The sequence below is a fragment of the Scyliorhinus canicula genome, chromosome 15 (assembly GCF_902713615.1).
Source record: "Scyliorhinus canicula chromosome 15, sScyCan1.1, whole genome shotgun sequence".
NCBI lineage: Eukaryota > Metazoa > Chordata > Chondrichthyes > Carcharhiniformes > Scyliorhinidae > Scyliorhinus > Scyliorhinus canicula.
This window is the reverse complement of record NC_052160.1, coordinates 9,366,974-9,387,653: the sequence shown is the minus strand read 5'-3', so window position 1 is coordinate 9,387,653 and position 20,680 is coordinate 9,366,974. Positions and strand designations below refer to the sequence as shown.

Here is a 20,680-nt window from a genome sequence, read left to right as displayed (position 1 = left end):
GAGTGAGCGAGGATGCTGGTGGCAGGCAAGAAGGAGTCTTCTCCTACTGCACCCCCACCCCCCTTCGTGCCTTTCACTGTTGAAGCATTTTGGGGGGGGGGGGGGATGTACATAACGAGCTGTACATAAGCTGCGAGCAAACGTCACGCTCACTCCAAAATGCTGAAGAAGCCCATAATGATCCATTGCGAATTTTGAAGAATGATTAGTAGGCAAAAAGCATTACAGCCAATTGTTGAACAACACTCTTTATTAACAATACCACAATATCTAGCAAATGATGAAATGTTCACAATAGATTACAGTACTCATATTCATACAAATTCCTGTCACCGTTCAGATAAAGTCGTACAATACTTCAGTGCTACAGCCCTAACAAAACGCCTTTGATATCTACATTAACACAATGGACCAATATACAGTAAAACACACAAAGCATACACAAGACTCAGTAAATTATACACTGAAGCATACAGTATCTTTCTTTTCAATCATGCATTTATTAAGGAAAAGACAATGAAAATGGACATTACAGTAAGACAGTGTTTCAGGGTAAAACTGCTCCCCAGTTATTTTAATGTCTGGGTTGATGTTTGTCAGGTTTTATAGAAATGTGCCCCTGCAAATATTGACGCAGTCTTGTTTCTCCACACTCACAGGAACTCCTCTCTCCTGCCAGAGGGAAAAAGGATTAGTTGAGATGTAGCATGAACTCACATTATTGTAACAGATGGATCAACAGGGGACAGATTGGTGAGCTTCTTTCTTTTTCTCGGTATTTTTCATTCTATTTCCCTTTTTATTCTCTGTTTTTGTCATAAGTGTGGTGATCTCTGACAGATTATCAGCCAGAAACACTTGACAAGGGTCAATGAGAACATTATAACTATGGCTATCCAGCAGTGGGGCGAATGGACAAGCTATGCAGTGAAAGTACTTAGACACTTATTCAATGCTTGAGGGCCGGAAATTGGGACTTTTTTTCTGAACAACTATGAGTATCCATAGAGCTCCAAATGGTAGTTAAGGTGTGTACACTCACGTTTGGGGTGAATTGCTCATGTTGCCATATTGGTGAAGGTATTAGTGCACACAGTGAATGGCTTCCAAAAGTGTGGAGCAAGCAGATTGTGATCGGCACGCAACATTTGATCAGGGATACTATTTTGGAGCTCCGCCTTCCCGTTAACACCGTCTCTGAACTTTACACAGCGTAAGACATGTTCAGCATGGTCAGGATTCTGCCCCTCCCTCTCCCCCCCCCACCCCCCACACACAAACAGACACACATACAACCAGGACCATTAAAATAAATCAGCAACTACTTACACGTTGGGTGCTTATTCCCTTTTTCCTAGCTGTTGCAATCATTCTGTCAGTGTTTACTGGCTTTCTACAGTCATTCAAAGTTACAAAGTCTGCAGGAAGTAGTGTGACTGGTACTCACGGGGTTTTGAATGACTTTAAGGCTTCTGCACAAACCAGTTACTCAGAGACAGGGGCGCATGAAGAGGAATGCCCTTTGGAACAGAAACCTAGGGAATGAACAGAGGCCAGACAGAGCAGCACAAGCTGCTGGAAGAGGGAGGGGGACAAGGGCTCTGACCATAATTATCCAGGCTTTTCGGGGAGCAATTCTCCTCCCTGAATCTCAGCGATGAACAATGTGTGAGACACCTTTGCTTTCGTAAGAATGTCCTCTTTGAAAGCTGTCACCTGCAGCACCCATTGCTACAATCTGTGAGACGGGTAAGGACATTACCAACGGCTGTGAATGTGACAGTGACAATTAGTCTTTATGCGCCTGGCATAAAGTTGGAGCAGGAGATGTTTGGAGCAGGAGATGTTTGGAGCAGGAGATGTTTGGAGCAGGAGATGTTTGCAGCAGGAGATGTTTGGAGCAGGAGATGTTTGCAGCAGGAGATGTTTGGAGCAGGAGATGTTTGGAGCAGGAGATGTTTGCAGCATCTCGCAGGCTCCCGTCCTCTATTACTTAGGGGAGGTCATTGAGGCTCTTGTCAGAGAGAGGGAGAGAGAACGGAAGGTTTCAGCTAAAGTCAAACAAAACAAGATAGAGAAGACCAGTGACGTGCTGAAACAACACCTCTGTGGCCTGGGCCATTCTCCAGGGGCCTTGCAGTACTCGGCAGAGCAGATACTAAGTGGTCTGCTGTATGCTGTACAATCATGTCATCACGAGAGACAACTCCTGTCACCAGCTGTGCAGCGGGGAGGAAAACCAGGATTGGACATCCCCATTTTATCCAGTCTTTCAGTGATCAACCCATCTGATATCAGAACCCCCATCTCCCCTGTTTAACAGCCACACACCTCTCCTTTCCTTTGTCACCGACCATCACAACATCTGCTGGCCACAACGCAAAAACAGTGACCACAAAACCAACATTCTAAACCATATGCCTAAATCAAACCATCACACATTCCATACAAACGCCAACTGATGGATCTGTCCAATCCTTCACAAATGGATGGGTCATTTTTAAAAACCAGGATGTCCTGCCCTTTCCCTTGCGCCGCTTTCTAAATTCTCCCTTGGCTACGTTGCAATTCTCTTCAATTCCCAGCCTGTTTCCCAACTCAGAATTTCCATGTTTTGCCTCTGTAGATCGCTTCCTCCACTTACACCACTGCCGACAGGACGCCCACATCCCTGTTCTCTGGAATTCCTTTTCTACCCCCATCGCCAATTTCCAAGAGTTCCACGCAGCACCCCCTCCCCCCACCACCCCAAGCTTACTGAGGCTTCAGTCTCGGTTCAGTAGCACCAATCTAGCCTCTGAGTCAGAGGGTGTGGGTTTGAACCCCACTCCAGGGATACAGTACGGGCTGACACTCTAGTGCAGGAACAGAGAGGTGCTGCCCTATTGTGCATGCTGCCTTTCTGAAATGCTAAACCCAGTCCACGTCTGCCCTTTTGACTGGATGCGAAAAATGCAATGCGAAGAACAGGTGAGGCCTCCTTGCCAGCATTTATCCATCAACCAAATCTTACTCAAACAGATAGGCTAATTGTTTATTGTGTTGATGCTTGTGGGAGTTTTCTGTGCAAAAATTGGTCACTGCATTTCCCTACTACACAACAGGATGCACACCTCAAAGGTAACAGCCATGAAACAAATGAATATCAGAAATGAGGCGTTATAAATGTAAATCTTCTTTCATTTTTGATCCTGTCTTCACCCAGCACCTCCCTAACCATCTCCAGGTTTCTGACATGTACAATTTCTAAGGTGTCAGGTAAGTTTTGTGATTTATTTTCACCAGTGATTTTGATGGTTGAAAAGTCAGTAAAATGCCCCCAATAAGTAAATGGTTCATTATTTTCTTTTATAGATGGAAGCCTAGATTCACCACTAAGTAATATCTCGGTGTTTGTGTGCACAATGAAGAAATGTCCGCTGAATTCGTAGCGAGGCTGAATACGAATGAGTTCTTTAGTGTTTTCAGGATGTCCTCTCACAGGGCATTGTGATGGTAATGGCTGTACTCTGAGCTTTCAAATGGTGCCTGTCCCTCAGCTCACAGCCTTGCTGTCCCCCACTTTCGCCATTCAAGTGGGTGACCCCCGTGGAGCCGGTAACAACATGAACCACGTGGACCCTGTTCATTCCTTGCTTGCTCAGCAAGCAGCTGAACACCTTCTTGAAGCCCTTCCGGAAGTGCTTGGAAACTAGGGCGTAGACGATGGGGTTGAGGCAGGAATTGGTGTAGGCCATGCAGTGGGACAGGAGCCTGAGGGCGTAGGTGGCCTGGTTGAAGGGGAATTGGCCATAGTGAAAACACAGGATCAGCACATGGTGAGGAAGCCAGCAGAGGCAGAACAATACAGTCACAATGATAATCATCTTCGTCACCTTCCTCTTGGACTTCTTAGACTCAGATATGTCCTCGATCGGGTCCACTGCTGTCCAGAGATACTTGATCGTCCTGGCATAAGACAGACTTATAATTGCCACCGGGACTATATATCCAAATATGAAAGTAGAGGTGTCCATGATTTTTCTCTTTGGCTCTTGCCATGCTGGCATGCAAATGTAAAACCACTCGTATGGGATCAGGTCATAATAGCTCAGGTAGGGCCCGGCAAAGACGATGGACAGTCCCCATATCACCACCATGACTGTAACTGCGTTGCAAGGAGTGCGGAGTCCCCGGGACCGGAGAGGATATCGAATAGCCAGGTATCTAAACGATACAACAATTAAGGTGAGAAGTCGATAAAGATGTACAACCATTTGTCACAAGAGTTTGCTCTCTGCACCCAGTCCATGGCCCTGATCAGAAAGGTGCTCCAGGTTCATATGGAAAGGTGCAGAAGCAGCAAATCATTACCCTACCCGGAGGCACACAGTGGCCAGTGGCATATTGGGGTGCCCTGGAGAGCTTCAAGTACTGGAGGGCACACATTCAGAATAATTGGCAAAGGGAGCAAAAGTGATGTGATGAAAAAGAATGTTTGCACCCAGGGGACGTTTGGAGTCTGGAGTGAACTTCCTGAGAGGGTGGTGAAGGCAAGTTCCATCAAGGTATTCAACAGGGAATTGGATTGATGTCTGCGAAGAAAGAATGTGCAAGGTTACGGGTATGAGGCAGGGGAGTGGGACTGACTGGGGAGAATGCTCTTTCAGAGAGCCAGTACAGACTCGATAGCCCGAATGGCCTCCTTCTGCACGGTAAAGGTTCTGTGATACTAAAGGTGTTACCTCTGAGGACTGTGGGGAGTGGGCGATGGGCACATGGCTAACTCCTGCCTCAGTTCCGATTTCTGAATGGGAGGTTAGCTGGAAGCTCTGCCCACTTGCTCTGTGAGGACAGCACTGAGTGGGGAGACTCAAACCTTGGAAATCACTCCTGGGAGTCAGTTGCATGAATATCGGTGCATTGTCCCGGTTTGGGAATGTGCCAGATTAGATGGATGAAGCGGATAACATTATAGGGGAAAAAGGAAGATGCACAAAACTGGTCAAATGTGACAATTGATAATCTGACACTCAACAAAATCAGGCCATTGTTGAATAGGTGATGATACTTCAGCCTCAGGATCTGCAAAAATAATTTTACCGTAAGTCTCAAGGCAAAGAAGAATTGTGCCTGGCTATTTATCTTCACAATAGAATTACAGGAATCACCCATAAGATCATAAGACGCGGGAGCAGAATTAGGCCACTCGGCCCATCGAGTGAGTTGTGCCATTCAATGAGATCATGGTTGATTTGATGTGATAATCCTCAACTCCACTTCCCCCCTCATCCCCGTAACTCTTGATTCCCTGACTGATTAAAAATCGCCCCATGTTGATTTACCTCACAGGGCGGCTGCTCAAACACAATTTGTGAGAAGGGAAAAATAAACAGAGAAAGCTGGGAGATGAGCATACTGGTCCGAACTAGTCTTGTACAGCTTTAACTGGAACACCAGCTCAAACCAGTACTCACTTCCCTGATTTTTTTCCCCTAGGGCAACAACCACGGTAGCACAGTGGTTGGCACTGTTGCTTCTCAGAGCCAGGGTCCCAGGTTCGATTCCCGGCTTGGGTCACTGTCTGTGCTGAGTCTGCACGTTCTCCCCGTGTCTGCGTGGGTTTCCTCCGGGGGCTCCAGTTTCCTCCCACAAGTCCCGAAAGACGTGCTTGTTAGGTGAATTGGACATTCTGAATTCTCCCTCAGTACACCCGAACAGGCGCCGGAATGTGGCGACTAGGGGATTGTCACAGTAACTTCATTGCAGTGTTAATGTAAGCCTCCTTGTGACACTAATACAGGTTACTAAACAAAAAGATACTTTGACAAAGCGGATCGTAAGTAAAGTAAAATGAAGAATTTTACAGCATTGCTTAGACGGAAAACGCAACAGAGACGGGTAAATATGGAATCACACAAGAGGCAGTGTCTGAGAGAGAAGAGGCAAATAATGAGCTTGGGTGTGGAATGTTCAAAAGCAAATAAGGGGCGAGTGCAGTGAGTGGCGATGGAAACACCGCAAAGCTGCTGTCTCTGCCACTGAGGGAAAACAGCGCAGTTTAACCCTTTAGGGTACTGGGCGTCTTTTGGGACTTTGCATGTTTACTAACCATCAACAATGAGTTTTCGTCAGAAAGGCATGCTTTGGTTTGTTTCAGGGTTACAACATCTGCAATATGTTTCTTTTCACACGAAGATTGATCGTCAGCTCCAGATAAGGGTTTCTGCCGCTGGGGGGGCTGACACTCGAACAGGGAGAGCAAATGGTTTTGGTGCGGGGCGGGGTGGGGGGGGGGGGGGGGGGGGGTGGGGGGGGGGAGTAAACCTACTTGCCTCTGGTACTTCTCCAATGGACTATAGGAAAATAGGAATTGCAAATGACAAAGCAAGACCTCATTCCAGTACGTGCCATTCAAGCAGAAGGTCAACCGTGATCTCATTGAATGGCGGACCGAGCTCGAGGGACTGAATGGCCTTCTGCTCCTATTTATTTTGTCCTTAACTATCTACCTTCCCAGTTTACCTGTGCTGCGATGATATTGAAGCTACGGCATACTCAATGAACTTTATCTCTCTCAATTGCACGGCTGGAGAGCAATTGGAGGGCTAGTATACACATGACAGGCTGAGTGGCCTCCTCTGGGCTGTAATCATTTCAGTGATTCTGAAGAGACCCAGACATGAGATGAGGAACCTCCTCCAGGGGATGGGGAGCTTCAATGGAATATTGAAGCTCTCCAACCCTAGAACCAATTGAATATACCTCAACCAATGGAATATTGCACAGAAATTGCATTGATTCCGTCGCTCCCTCACTTACTGTACCTGTCGACTGATACAGCGGCCAGAGTGAAGCTGCTCGCGTACATTGCCAGGTAAATGAAGAAATGGACCGCCTTGCACATGAAAGAGCCAAAGACCCAGCCTTCCAGTGTGTAGATTGTGGCTTGAAACGGGACACAAAATATGATGAAGAAGAAATCGGCCACACTCAGGTTGAGAATGAACAAGTTGGTTGTGTTGTGTCCCATCTGGCCATTCCGGAACAGCACAGCGAGGACCAGGCTGTTCCCAACTGTCCCGAGTAGGAAGATTAGGGAGAATACAATGGGCACTATGATACTAGCTGAATTAAGCTGGTAGTTTTCAGAGGAATTCCAGTGTCCAGGCATCATGTTGTCATCATCAGTCATAGAGACAGGTGTAGGGAGCAGGAACTGGAAGAAAAAGGGTTCTTATCAGGTAAAGCAATGATTATTTACTTCCATAATACTGTCACGTGAGTGTCCCTTTAAGAATTGTTTCTGTCTTACCACATGGCTCCGGTGATGTCATTGCATGGGTGGAGCTGGGCTGTGGCTCTGGGAGTTGGTTTACTTTGGCTTTGGTTTGGGGTTTGTTTGTGGCTCTGAGTTTTTGCTTACGTTTTCACATTTGGCTGCTGTACTCAGAAAGAAAAGTATCTTGGAGTGTTTCTCTACAGTTTAAAAGTTGGTTCCAGACTGCTTGATAACATAAAAGAAAAAATTGCCTTCTATAAGGAAGTCAAACCTGCTGTTTTGGAAAGGAAACAAGAGCATCCATACCAGGTCTTGAGTGCTGTGTGCCTGGCCACACCTTTGAAAAGGGGATACTGGTTTATGAGATCTTGCTATTAAATTGGAACAGTTAAAGGGAGAAATTTATTAAGGGTTATATATAGATTACTGTAGCTGTGTGGGGAATTTATGTTTGTATTTGCTAAAAATGCTTACTGCGTGTGTTTATAAAAATGTTAACTAAATTCGTAAAATAAAGTTGTTTTTTGATTAAAAGTGCTTCAGGCCTCTGTTGAATAACTCCTGAAAGGCAGTCCCTTCTGTTCCTCAAACTAAAATTGATAAACTGTTGTAGGTCAGGTGAACTCCATGATATCCTTTAGAGTTTTCTAAACCCTGGCCCATCATAATAGCATCAATTAGAATCACTCTTTGACTCAAATTTGGGAAGCGGATATGGCTGTAGACTCCCCCACACAAATTTCCTCCATCCTCTGCCACTATACAGCCCAATTTTGTGCAGTGTGGTGAACCTTTAGAATCAGGGTAAAATTGCTTTTAAAAATTGTGAATAACTAAATGTATTTACTGTAACGGTGCGTCTAATGGCACCAGCCATGTGCTAAGGTTGCCCCTTTTAGTTCAATAGATTTTCATCCACTAGGTTTCTGAAAATGCAATTGATAGAAGCACGGTGAGGGAAGGAGAGTTAATGTGACAATTACTAGGTTATCTCGTTAAGCGGTGAGATAGGGGATTGAGAAATAAATACAGGAACATTCAAAAGGTTGGGTGAATTAAAGGGGGCAAATCCAATGTCAAATCAGGTACAGAAAGAAAAATAGAGAAGGAAAGAAGGGTTGACTTAAGAGAGAGAGAAAAAAAGAGACAAAAAGGAAAGGTAACAACAAATTAAAACGTGACATTCTTCAAACTGCCGCATGAAATGTAAAACCTTATGAATGTGCTCCCACACTTATAAAAGGTCACTTCCGTTTCCAGGCAGCAATTGACATTTACCACATCAGTAAAAAGGTGGGTATACTTGCTATGAAAGGACTTCATTTTCTGTGGAGAGTAGGCGACACGGTGGTGCAGTGGTTAGCACTGCTGCCTCACGGCACAGAGGACCCGGGTTCGATTGCAACCCCGGATCACTGTCCGTGTGGAGTTTGCACATTCTCCCCGTGTTTGAGTGAGTCTCCACCCCCACAACCCAAAGATGTCCAGGGTAGGTGGATTGGCAACGCTAAATAGCCCCTTAATTGGGGGGGGGGGGGGGGGGGGGGGGGGGGGAAGAATTGGGCACTTTAAATCAAAAACAAAAATTCTCTGGAGATTTCAGTAAGAAAAAACAGCGAGTTTTTATTCATGGAAAGATGCCATTTTCACAAAACTAGTGAGGGAACGATACACTTGAGTCAGCATCTTTGGGATGCTAATAGCTACTCCTCAGCTGGTACCTTTTACCCAACAAAATTGCATGCACCATTCGCCTTCTTTTTACAGCCGTTAAACATAAATTGATAATTTGGCTGCAAAAATAAGGGATTATTCCTAAGATTAATCATTATTGTTTGAAATGGAGAACCATTGCATTTGTTCACTAATCCACCCTTCCCTTCAATTTCTCCTCAGGTGCCTCTCAGTTGACTGGTTAATCTCTCCCACTAGGTTGTAAACTATGTCCAATATTAGCAAATGTGCAGCCTGGTCTCCTGCAGTACTTGTCTGTAGTGCCTGCAGCCCACACAGATTGTTAGAGAGCAGCAAGGGAACATGGCATCTCGGGCTGGATTTAAAGAAACATTCTCATTTTGTAGGCACTGATATCCAGGCAGGGTTTATTCCCTTAATGAATGAAATGAATGAAAATCGCTTATTGTCACGAGTAAGCTTCAATGAAGTTACTGTGAAAAGCCCCTAGTCGCCACATTCCGGCGCCTGTTCGGGGAGGCTGGTACGGGAATTGAACCGTGCTGCTGGCCTGCCTTGGTCTGCTTTAAAAGCCAGCGATTTAGCCCAGTGTGCTAAACTAGCCCCTTAATAGATGGGCATTGCCTTCATTGACAACTCGAAACTCAGTGGCCAACATTTTCAGTGTATCCTGGAACATGATGTGGAGATGCCGGCGTTGGACTGGGGAGAGCACAGTGAGAAGTCTTCCAACGGCAGGTTAAAGTCCAACAGGTTTGTTTCAAACACGAGCTTTCGGAGCACTGCTCCTTCCTCAGGTGATTCACCTGAGGAAGGAGCAGTGCTCCGAAAACTCGTGTTTGAAACAAACCTGTTGGACTTTAACCTGGTGTTGTAAGACGTCTTACTATCCTGGAATAGACATTGTAGCTGCTAAACGTGTGTTCTTCCAATTCTACAGTCTTCACCCAGACCTGAATTCTACAGTCTTCACCCAGGTAGAATGCGTAAGGACAGATTAGACTGTCTATCCTTGATTTGCGGGTTTGGTGTGTTTTCCGACGGAGGCAGCTCGCTATTGATCGACAGTGGGATCTTCTGGTCTCGCCGATGTCCTTTTGCGTTGTTTACCGGCCGCACCGCCGGGGAAACTGCCACGGAAAGTCACCATTGGCGGTCCCGGAAGATCGCGCCAGCGGAAAGGGCTGGAAAATCCATCCCAAACGGCACAGATGGAGGCTTTCTGTCCCGTCATAGCTGTGCTAGCCCTTTGATGCAAATATCCAATAATTAACACTCCCTTCCTCTTTCCGTATGGCATTATAGATTTTCACCCTTTGAAGTTTATAGTCAATCCCCAATTTAGGAAGTTACTATTCAATCTGCTTTTGTTGCGTTTTCAGGCAGCTTTTGATTGAGTATGACACTGAGGTGCCGAGCAGAACGGAGGTGGATAGGTGTGGAATCCTACCTGACAGGGAGTTAGAGGGCCATGATTGTCAGAGGCCAGCGTTGCAGCCTCAGAACGTGGCTGGAGGAATTCCACAGCACAACACCTCCAGGTGCCTTTCTCTCAGTCGCAATGTCAGGGGTAAAGTTCTTTTGCTGATGAGTTTATTGTGTTCGGCTCTGTTAGCAACTCCTCTGGTCATGAGGTAGCCCATGTCAGCCTAACCCTAACCCTAACCCTAATTAGGATCTCAAATACATCCAGATTTGGACTTTGCCCAGTAATGGCTACCTCCCACAGGAAAGGTCCCAATCAATTCTCTGACCTTCAGGCAACGGTCTTTACTGAATCCTAACCCAACACACCACGGGGGCAAGAACTGGCCTACCACTGCCTCATGGTTTAAATAACATTGCCATGACAACGAGGAACAAAATAGATATTTAGAGTGCCCTGTCGGGATAACCCACATTCCACAAACAAATATTAAACTTTCAGTCTTCTCAAATTCATGTTAAAAAATAAAAATATCACAGCGGATGGGCCAAGAGCCTTAGTGACATCTTAAGGGCATTAAAAAACTAGGAGCAGGAATGGGAAACTCAACCCCTCGAGTCTGCTCCTCCATTCAATATGATCATGGCTGATTGCATCTCAGCCGTAACTCCACTTTCCTGCCCGTTCTCCTTAACCCTTCAATCCATTACTAATTTAAAAATCTGTCTTTCTCCTCCTTAAATGTCCCAGCGTCTATCTATCTCTGGGGTTACGAATTCCACAGATTCACGATCCTTTGAAAGAAGTCATTTCTCCTCATCTCTGTTTTAAATCTGCTACCCACTTACCCAAAAACTGTGACCTCATTCTAGAATACTCTACAAGAGGAAGCACCCGCTCTACATCTACTTCGTCCATACCTTTTCTAATCTTACGTTGAGCACAGCGGGCTAAACAGCTGGCTTGTAATGCAGAACAATGCCAGCAGCGCGGGTTCAATTCCCGCACTGGCCTCCCTGAACAGGCGCCGGAATGTGGCGACTAGGGGCTTTTCACAGTAACTTCATTGAAGCCAACTTGTGACAATAAGTGATTATTATTATTATACCTCAATTAAATCTCCTCTCATTCTTCTCAATTATTTCTATCATGCTCTTGTCATGGCACATACACCTGTTACCAAACTTGGCAAAGATCCTTTAAAGATATGTTGGCGCATAAACAAACCTCTGAAATCTGTGCAACCCCTTTAAATGTTATTATCACATTTGGTTGGGGTGTGTTGGTGACTGGGAGGTGCAGTGGTAGTGTCCCTATCTCTGGGTTCAAGTCCCACTCTGGTTTGATGGTCATGGACAGGGTCATTACCAGCTGGTAAATAATTTCTGAGGGGCTGGTTTAGCTCACTCGGCTAAATCGCTGGCTCTTAAAGCAGACCAAGCAGGCCAGCAGCACGGTTCAATTCCCGTACCAGCCACCCCGGACAGGCACCGGAATGTGGTGACTAGGGGCTTTTCACAGTAACTTCACTGAAGCCTACTCGTGACAATAAGCGATTTTCATTTCATTTTTTTCATTTTTTCATTTCAATCGGCATTGAATTGTAATTATAGAAAGTGACTGGAAATACTACATTTAATTTTACATCAAATACACCCACCCACATAAACACACATGTGCATGTGTGCACATATTAATACTTGAACACACATGCACACAAATGTGTACACAAACCCCTGCGTACAGGCTCAAACGTTCACATGCACTGGCACAAACAAAGATGCACTCATACAGGCAAGCACATTCACAAATGTATGTACATACATACACACAAAAGTACATACGCAGACAGATGCACATTTATTTGCACATACACATTTGCACACACTAATATGCATACAAACATATCTTGGGGAGGTGGTGGCATAGTGGTATTGTCAGTAGATTAGTAATTCAGAGACCCAGCCTAATGCTCAGGGAACTAAATCCTAATCCCACCACGACAAATTATTCAATTTGAATTCAATAAAAATCTAGAATTAAAACTTTATTGATGACCATGAAACCATTGTCGATTGTTGTAAAATTGTTGATGGTTCACTAATGTCCTTTCGGGAAGGAAATCTGCCGTCCTTACCTGGTCTGGCCTACATGTGACTCCAGACCCACAATAATGTGGTTGACTCTTCTTAACTGCCCTCGGAAATGGCCGAGCAAGCCACTTAGTTCAAGGGCAATTAGGGATGGGCAATAAATGCTGGTCCAGCCCACATTTCCTGAATTAGTAAAAATATCTGTTCACACCCACACACCTGCCAATATGTATGCATGTAAATATGCACACACACAAATGTACATACACACACCTGCATATGCACGCACATATGTGCACACATGTGGAGACGTACATATGTGCACACACAAATGTACATACAGACATTTGCATATTCATGCACAAGCATGCACATAAATACAATGGTGTTTTCACAATGTCAACTCATTTTATAATTCCCTCACTTAATAACACAGCTGAAACTATGCCAATTACCCCTGCTCTGATGATGTCTCTTTACACATTAAAAATGAAGGTAATTTTAATGTAAGTTTTACAGCCCATTTATACAATATGTACAAACATAACAGATAAGGGATGAACTGCCTTCTTGTAAATGTTAATCAGTTCATTAATCTTCTCAACATGCCAGCTAAATGATTCATTATTGGGGATCCAGAAGAGTCCAGTCAGAAACCAATGAGAATAAATATTATACATTATATAAAATTATTATATTCCCAACTCCTTAACCAGAATTGTTAGGAGACAGTTTTTATATACGTATAAAATACTGCTGGTATTAATTGGAATACCGCACCCCACAATTAAACACTTAAAACGTGGAAGGAAATCACCAAGAGAAAGTGGGACAACATTCGTGCGTTGGTAAAATGAGAATATTGATCCCACCTTACCACAGAATAGTAACCCCCAAATTAGTGTGAGCCATCATCGCCATCAAAGAGCTACCATAGGCTGATGACACTACAGTACTGAAATCACAAATTACATAGATTTACATGGGCATAGAATTAACAGTGCAGGAGGAGGCCAATCGGCCCATTGAGTCTGCACCAGCCCTTGGAAAGAGCACCCTACTTAAACTCACACCTCCACCCTATTCCCGTAACCCAGTAACCCCACCTAACCGTTTCGGACATTAAGGCCAATCCACCTAACCTGCACATCTTTATTGGACTGTGTGAGGAAACCGGAGCACCCGGAGGAAACCCATGCAGATACTGGGAGAATGTGCCGACTCTGCACAGACAGTGACCCAAGCCGCGAATTGAACCTGGGACCTTGGCGCTGTGAAGCGACAGTGCTAACCACTGTGCTACCGTGCCACCCCTTAAAGAGAAGGGGAGAATGCGGAGATATGTAAGTGCAGGGCATTTTACTACAGGGAGGTTATATCTCAATGTATTTTGGTAAAGTCATAGAGTTCTACAGCAAGAAAGAGGCCATTTGGCCCACCACGTCTGCGCCTGAAAGCAGACCAAGGCAGGCCAGCAGCACGGTTCAATTCCCGTACCAGCCTCCCCGGACAGGCGCCGGAATGTGGCAACTAGGGGCTTTTCACAGTAACTTACTTGAAGCCTACTCGTGACAATAAGCGATTTTCATTTCATTTTCATTTTTCATTTCACACTATAACATATGCTTTTACCACGGAACAATATTAGCACATAGTAGCATAATAGTGGAGGGGAGAATTACTACAAAACAGTCACGTTTTCGGGGTGGGTTGGAAGTGGTTAAATCAGTGACAGCAGCACTGAGAAATGGAATAACATCACATCAACCCAGCCATCGTATAGATAGTGATGAACTGATAATGTGACCAAACCAGAGAACCGGGTTAATGCTCTGGGAACGTGGGTTCAAATCCCACCCCATGTCAGCTGGTGGGATTTGAAAGCAATTAATTAAAACAAAAATCTGAATTGAATGATAATCTCAGCAATATTTAAAAAAAATAATAATTTAGAGTACCCAATTCATTTTTTCCAATTAAGGGGCAATTTAGCATGTTCAATCCACCTAACCTGCACATCTTTGGGTTGTGGGGGCGAAACGCACGCAAACACGGGGCGAATGTGCAAACTCCACACGGACAGTGACCCAGAGCCGGGATCGAACCTGGGACCTCGGCGCCGTGAGCCAGCTGTGCTAACCACTGCACCACCGCGCTGCCCTAATCTCAGTAATAGTGACCATGAAAGATAAAATAAAACCATCTTGTTCGCTAATGCTCATTTTAGGGAAGGAAATTTTGCTGTCTGGAGACTCCAGACCCACAGCAATGGGTTTGGCTCTTCACTGCCCCTCTGAAACGGCCTCACAAGCCACTCGGTTCAAGGGCAATTAGGGATGGGCAACAAATGCTGACCACATCCCACAGGGACATAATAACCGCTGGAGGAGAGGTTGCCCTGTTTTCAAATGATTTTACCTTTAGGACTTGCAATGGAAGGGGGGGGGGGGGCTTGCATTTTTGTTGTATCTTTCAGCAGCACGGGACATGTCCAGAGACCTTTTCACTCAGTTTGAAACTTTCAAAGTCTACCACTATGGCAGGAAGGTTTACTGAGCTAGTGATGAAGACGGTGAATGTTCCAGAGTTATTCTGCTTGTTAAGCATGGGGAAAGTCAGTAAACGGGACTTGGCCTGAATCACTGCCTCAGCGTTGTTGTGGCTACACCACTGAACTACCACAATATCGAATATTCCTGATTGTAGGGGTTGGAGGGGCTTCTCCAAGCGAGTGCCTGAAATGTGCCAACACTAATGGCACACCTGATTTCAATTGGGGAGCTGTCCCCTGATCCCACACAGCTGGATAAAGCCCATTCCACCTCCTGTTTGACAGGACAGAGCCTTGTTACTGGAGGAACAGCCATACACAGCTGGGTTCAGCTACCATTCAGGTGTGGGCAGTAATCACTGGCTCTCTACTGGTAGCTAACCCTGAGATTGGAGCATGCTGATGGATTGCCCTGTCTCTGGGACATACGCCAACCTGATTTTGAACCCCCTCTGTGGTGGAGCTAGCATCATAGAATCATAGAATTTACAGTGCAGAAGGAGGCCATTCAGCCCATCAAGTTTGCACTGGTTCTTAGAAAGAGCACCCCACTTAACCCCACACCTCCACCCTATCCCTGTAACCCAGCGAACCCACGCAAACATGGGGAGAACGTGCAAACTCCACACTGACAGTGATCCGAGGCCGGAACTGAACCTGGGACCCGGGTGCTGTGAGGCATCAGTGCTAACCACTGTGCCACTGTGCCGTCCTCCACTGTACTACCGTGCATTGCCCCGATGGGCCAAAAGGCATTTATTGTCTGTGCCAATTTCCCTAACAGGACCTGATGACAACCAAATCCTCACACACGAGTGGCGCAGTGGCACAGTGGTTAGCACTGCTACCTCACAGTGCCAGGGACCCCGGGTTCAATTCCGACCTTGGGTCACTGTCTGTGCGGAGTCTGCACGTTCTCCCCCGTGTCTGCGTGGGTTTCCTCCGGGCGCTCCGGTTTCCTCCCACGGTCCAAAGATGTGCAGGTTAGGTGGATTGCCCGTGCTAAATTGGCCCTAAGTGTCCAAAAGGTTAGGTGGGGTTACAGTGATAGGGTGGAGGAGTGGATCTGGGGAGAGTGCTCTTTCAGAGGGTCAGTGCAGACTCGATGGGCCGAATGGCCCCTTTTGCACTGCAGGGATTGTATGAAATGTAGACAATGCACCTCGATAATTCCGAAAAGGAGATTATTGGAGTTAATACCGCCGCCTCTCGACTACTCACTTCACCATCAGTGGCTCCCGTCATTGTATTCAGCGCTCCCTGCTCCGAATCTGTAAAGGGACTTCGTTAGAAAACAGCAATTCACCGACCTCCCGCCGCCATCCTCACTTTCACCATCCTGAGAGCAAACTATGCAGGGACAGGAGGGGCCGAATGGTCTCCCCCTGCACTGTACCCATTCTATCCCTGCATCCCGTCAACTTTCAAATTCCACCCAACTTCCATCAAGCCTGAATATTTGAAAATGAATCTGTGCTGTTTATTTATTGTTAATCTGTATCAGCGAGAGAATCTTTGATTCATCCCTTCTGCAAAGTGCTTTGGGCAGGACTCTCTCCTCTGGCACAGGTTTAGTTATTAATGGACACAATAAAACCTCTCGGTCTTGGGGACACGTTGGAAGATTGCAGTGGGCTGCCAGGGACTCTCTGAGTGTTGCTGCCAACAGGAATGATCACGTCTTACTGCTCCCAAGCAAGGATTTGAATGAGAACTGCTTATCTTTCTGGTATTGTCTTAGAACGCCAGCTACCAATGCTATTTGTGTGATTGTGTGCGCGTGTGAGTATGTGAGCGAGTGTGTATATGTGAGTGTGAGTGAGTATGTGCATATGTGTGTATGTATATAAGTAGTGTGCGTGCGTGACTATGTGTATGTGAGCATGAGTATGTGTGTGTGTATTTGAGTATGTGTGGGTGTGTGTATGAGTATAAATGTGTGCGTGTGAGAGTGTCTGTATGTGAGTGTGTGTCTGTATGTGAGTATGAGTGTGTGTGTGAGAACGAGTGTGTGTGTGTGACAGTGAGTGTGTGTCTGTATGTGTGTAAGAGTGTGTATGAGAGCGAGTGTGTGTCTATGTGAGTATGTGTGTGTGAGTGAGTGTGGGTCTGTATGTGTGTAAGAGTGTGTGTATGAGAGCGAGTGTGTGTCTATGTGAGTATGAGTGTGTGTCTATGTGAGTATGAGTGTGTGTGAGAGTGAGTGTGTGTCTGTGAGTATGTGTGAGAGTGAGTGTGTCTGTATGTGTGTATGAGAGTGTGTGTATGTGTGTGTGTGTATGCGAGTGTGTTAGTATGTGAGTATGGGAGCCTGTGTGTGTGTGTGAGTGTGTGTGTCTATATGTGTGTAAGTGTGTGTGTATAAGAGTGTGTGTCTGTATGTGAGTATGAGTGTGTATGTGGATGAGTGTGTATGTGGATGAGTGTGTGCCTGTATGTGAGTATGAGTGTGTATGTGGATGATAGTGAGTGTGTGTGTGTGTGTGTTAGTGAGTATGGGTGCTTGTGTCTGAGTGAGTGAGTGAGTGTGTGTCTGGATGTGAGTTTGAGTACTTGTGTGTGTTTAAGTGTGTGCATATATATAGATATTTAAGTGTGAGTTTGTGAGTGTATGTGTGTGCGCACACACTCCTATTGTAAATGTTGAACATGTGTATGGTTGAGTCCTAGTGATCACAGAAATATTTGACCCCCCCCCCCCCCCCCCCCCCCCCCCTGGTCCAGTAGCTTTGATTTATCGGCACATTGTTACTTTCACCTCTATATCCGCCCTTGGTTTTCAAAGAGAACCTGGCCATTCATCATTGCCTGTCCATGTCAATTTAATTCTTCATAGTAACATCAGCAAACATCTATATACACCGCACTCTAAACACCTATATATATACACCGGCACCGTAAATATCGCAATCATTCTATATATTTATAGTTCATACAGATTTACTATCCACAATGTACACCACAACATCAACACGTTACTATCTATGTCCAATTCTATAAACCACACACCCACCGTTTTAATTATAACGGGATATCTCCGGATACTTTGTCCAAGTTAAGCGGCAAATTTCGGATCTGCTTGTTTCATTGTTGCTGAATCCAGATGCGGGAGTGTGCCCTGCTTCTGCTTTCCTACCCTCCTTGAGTTGCAGCTCCCAAAGTGATTCACACTGAGCCTGTCAGCGCTGACTGTCCGCTGCTCAGAGACAGCGCAGACTCTACACTCTTCCACTCACTGCACCTAAAACACACACCCCATACACAGGCACCCCCATACACATACCCATACACAGGCACCCCCATACACATACCCATACACAGACACCCCCTACACATACCCACCCACACACACACACACAATACACACACCCATACACAGGCACCCCCATACACATACCTATACACAGACACCCCCCTACACATACCCACCCACACACACACACACACAATACACACACCCATACACAGGCACCCCCATACACATGCCCATACACAGACACCCCCCTACACATACCCACCCACACACACACACACACAATACACACACCCATACACAGGCACCCCCATACACATACCCATACACAGACACCCCCCTACACATACCCACCCACACACACCCACACAATACACACACCCATACACAGGCACCCCCATACACATGCCCATACACAGACACCCCCTACACATACCCACCCACACACACACAATACACATACCCATACACAGGCACCCCCATACACATGCCCATACACAGACACCCCCTACACATACCCACCCACACACACACACACACACCCCATACACACACCCATACACAGACACCCGCTACACATACCCCCCCACACACACCCCATACACACACATACACAGACACCCCCTAAACATACCCCCCCACACACACACCATACACACACCCACACACAGACACCCCCATACACACACACCCACAGACACCCCCCTACACATACCCACACACACCCCATACACACACACATACACAGACACCCCCTAAACATACCCCCCCCCCACACACACCATACACACACCCATACACAGACACCCCCATACACACACACCCACAGACAGACACCCCCATACACACACACATACACAGACACCCCCCTACATATATCCACACACACACACACACCCCATACACACACCCATACACAGGCACCCCCCTACACATACCCACACACACACCCCATACACACACCCATACACAGACACTCCCTACACATACCCCCCCACACACACACCATACACACACCCATACACAGACACCCCCATACACACACCCACACACAGACACCCCGATACACACACACATACACAGACACCCCCCTACACATGCCCACACACACACACACCCCATACACACGCCCATACACAGACACCCCACACACACATCCAACCCCATACACACACCCATATACACACACAAAACCCCATACACACACAGCCCCATACACACACAAAACCCCATACACACCCATACACACACCCACAACCCCATACACACACCCATACACACACACACAACCCCATTCACACACCCATACACACACACAACCCCATACACACACAGCCCCATACACAGACACCTCCATAAACATACCCATACACACAACCCATACACAGGCACTGCCATACACAGGCACCCCATACACACACACACACCCATACACAATGCCATATACAGGGACCCCCATACACAGGTACTCCCATACACACACACCCATACACAGACATATCCATTCACACACCCATACACACAACCCCATAAACAGACACACCCATACACAATACCCATACACAAACCCCAGACACAGACACCCCCATATACACACCCATACACTGACACACCCATACACACACCAATACACACAACCCCATACACAGACGCACCAATTCACAAACCCATGCACACAACCCCATACACAGACACACCCGTATACAATACCCATAGACACAACCCCAGACACAGACACCCCCATATACACACACATACACTGACACACCCATACACACACCCATACACACAACCCCATACACAGACGCACCTATTCACAAACCCATGCACACAACCCCATACACAGACACACCCATACACAATACCCATACACACAACACCAGACACAGACACCCCCATATACACACCCATACACTGACACACCCATACACACCCCATACACAGACGCACCTATTCACAAACCCATGCACACAACCCCATACACAGACTCACCCATTCACACACCCATACACACAACCCCAGACACCCCATACACACAACACTATACACAGACACCCCCATGCACACAACTTCATACACAGATACCCCGATACACTCACCCATACACACAACCTCATACACAGACACCCCCCATACACATACCCATACACACAAACACACACACACATACACATACCCATACACACACACCCATAGACACAACCCCATATACATACCCATACACACACACATGCACATACCCATACACACACACATGCACATACCCATACACACACACCCATAGACAGAACTCCATACATACACCCATACACACAACCCCATACACAGACACCCCGTACACAAAACCCCAGACACAGTCACCCTCACACACACCTATACACAGACACCCTCACATACCACC

General features: G+C 46.2%; 1 protein-coding gene across 1 annotated transcript; it reads right to left on the bottom strand.

The window, feature by feature from the left end:
• Nucleotides 1-232: 232 nt before the first annotated feature.
• On the bottom strand, nt 233-18,259 carry galr2b (galanin receptor 2b). Its single transcript, XM_038820843.1, has 4 exons — nt 18,040-18,259; nt 16,248-16,297; nt 6,807-7,198; nt 233-4,206 (listed from the first exon to the last, which is right to left on the bottom strand). Exons 2-4 carry the CDS (start codon nt 16,269-16,271, stop codon nt 3,465-3,467), a joined length of 1,158 nt encoding a protein of 385 aa, XP_038676771.1. The 5' UTR covers nt 16,272-16,297; nt 18,040-18,259; the 3' UTR covers nt 233-3,464.
• Between the last annotated feature and the right edge of the window lie 2,421 nt (nt 18,260-20,680).

Bases quoted from the DNA above. Each gene is read 5' to 3' on its own strand.
- galr2b (XM_038820843.1), bottom strand. From the start codon at position 16,271: ATGACGGGAGCCACTGATGGTGAA. The intron at 7,199-16,247 runs GTGAGTAGTCGA...TTTTTCTTCCAG, and splicing joins CGGGAGCCACTGATGGTGAA to TTCCTGCTCCCTACACCTGT. The intron at 4,207-6,806 runs GTACAGTAAGTG...TGTATCGTTTAG, and splicing joins GCCGCTGTATCAGTCGACAG to ATACCTGGCTATTCGATATC.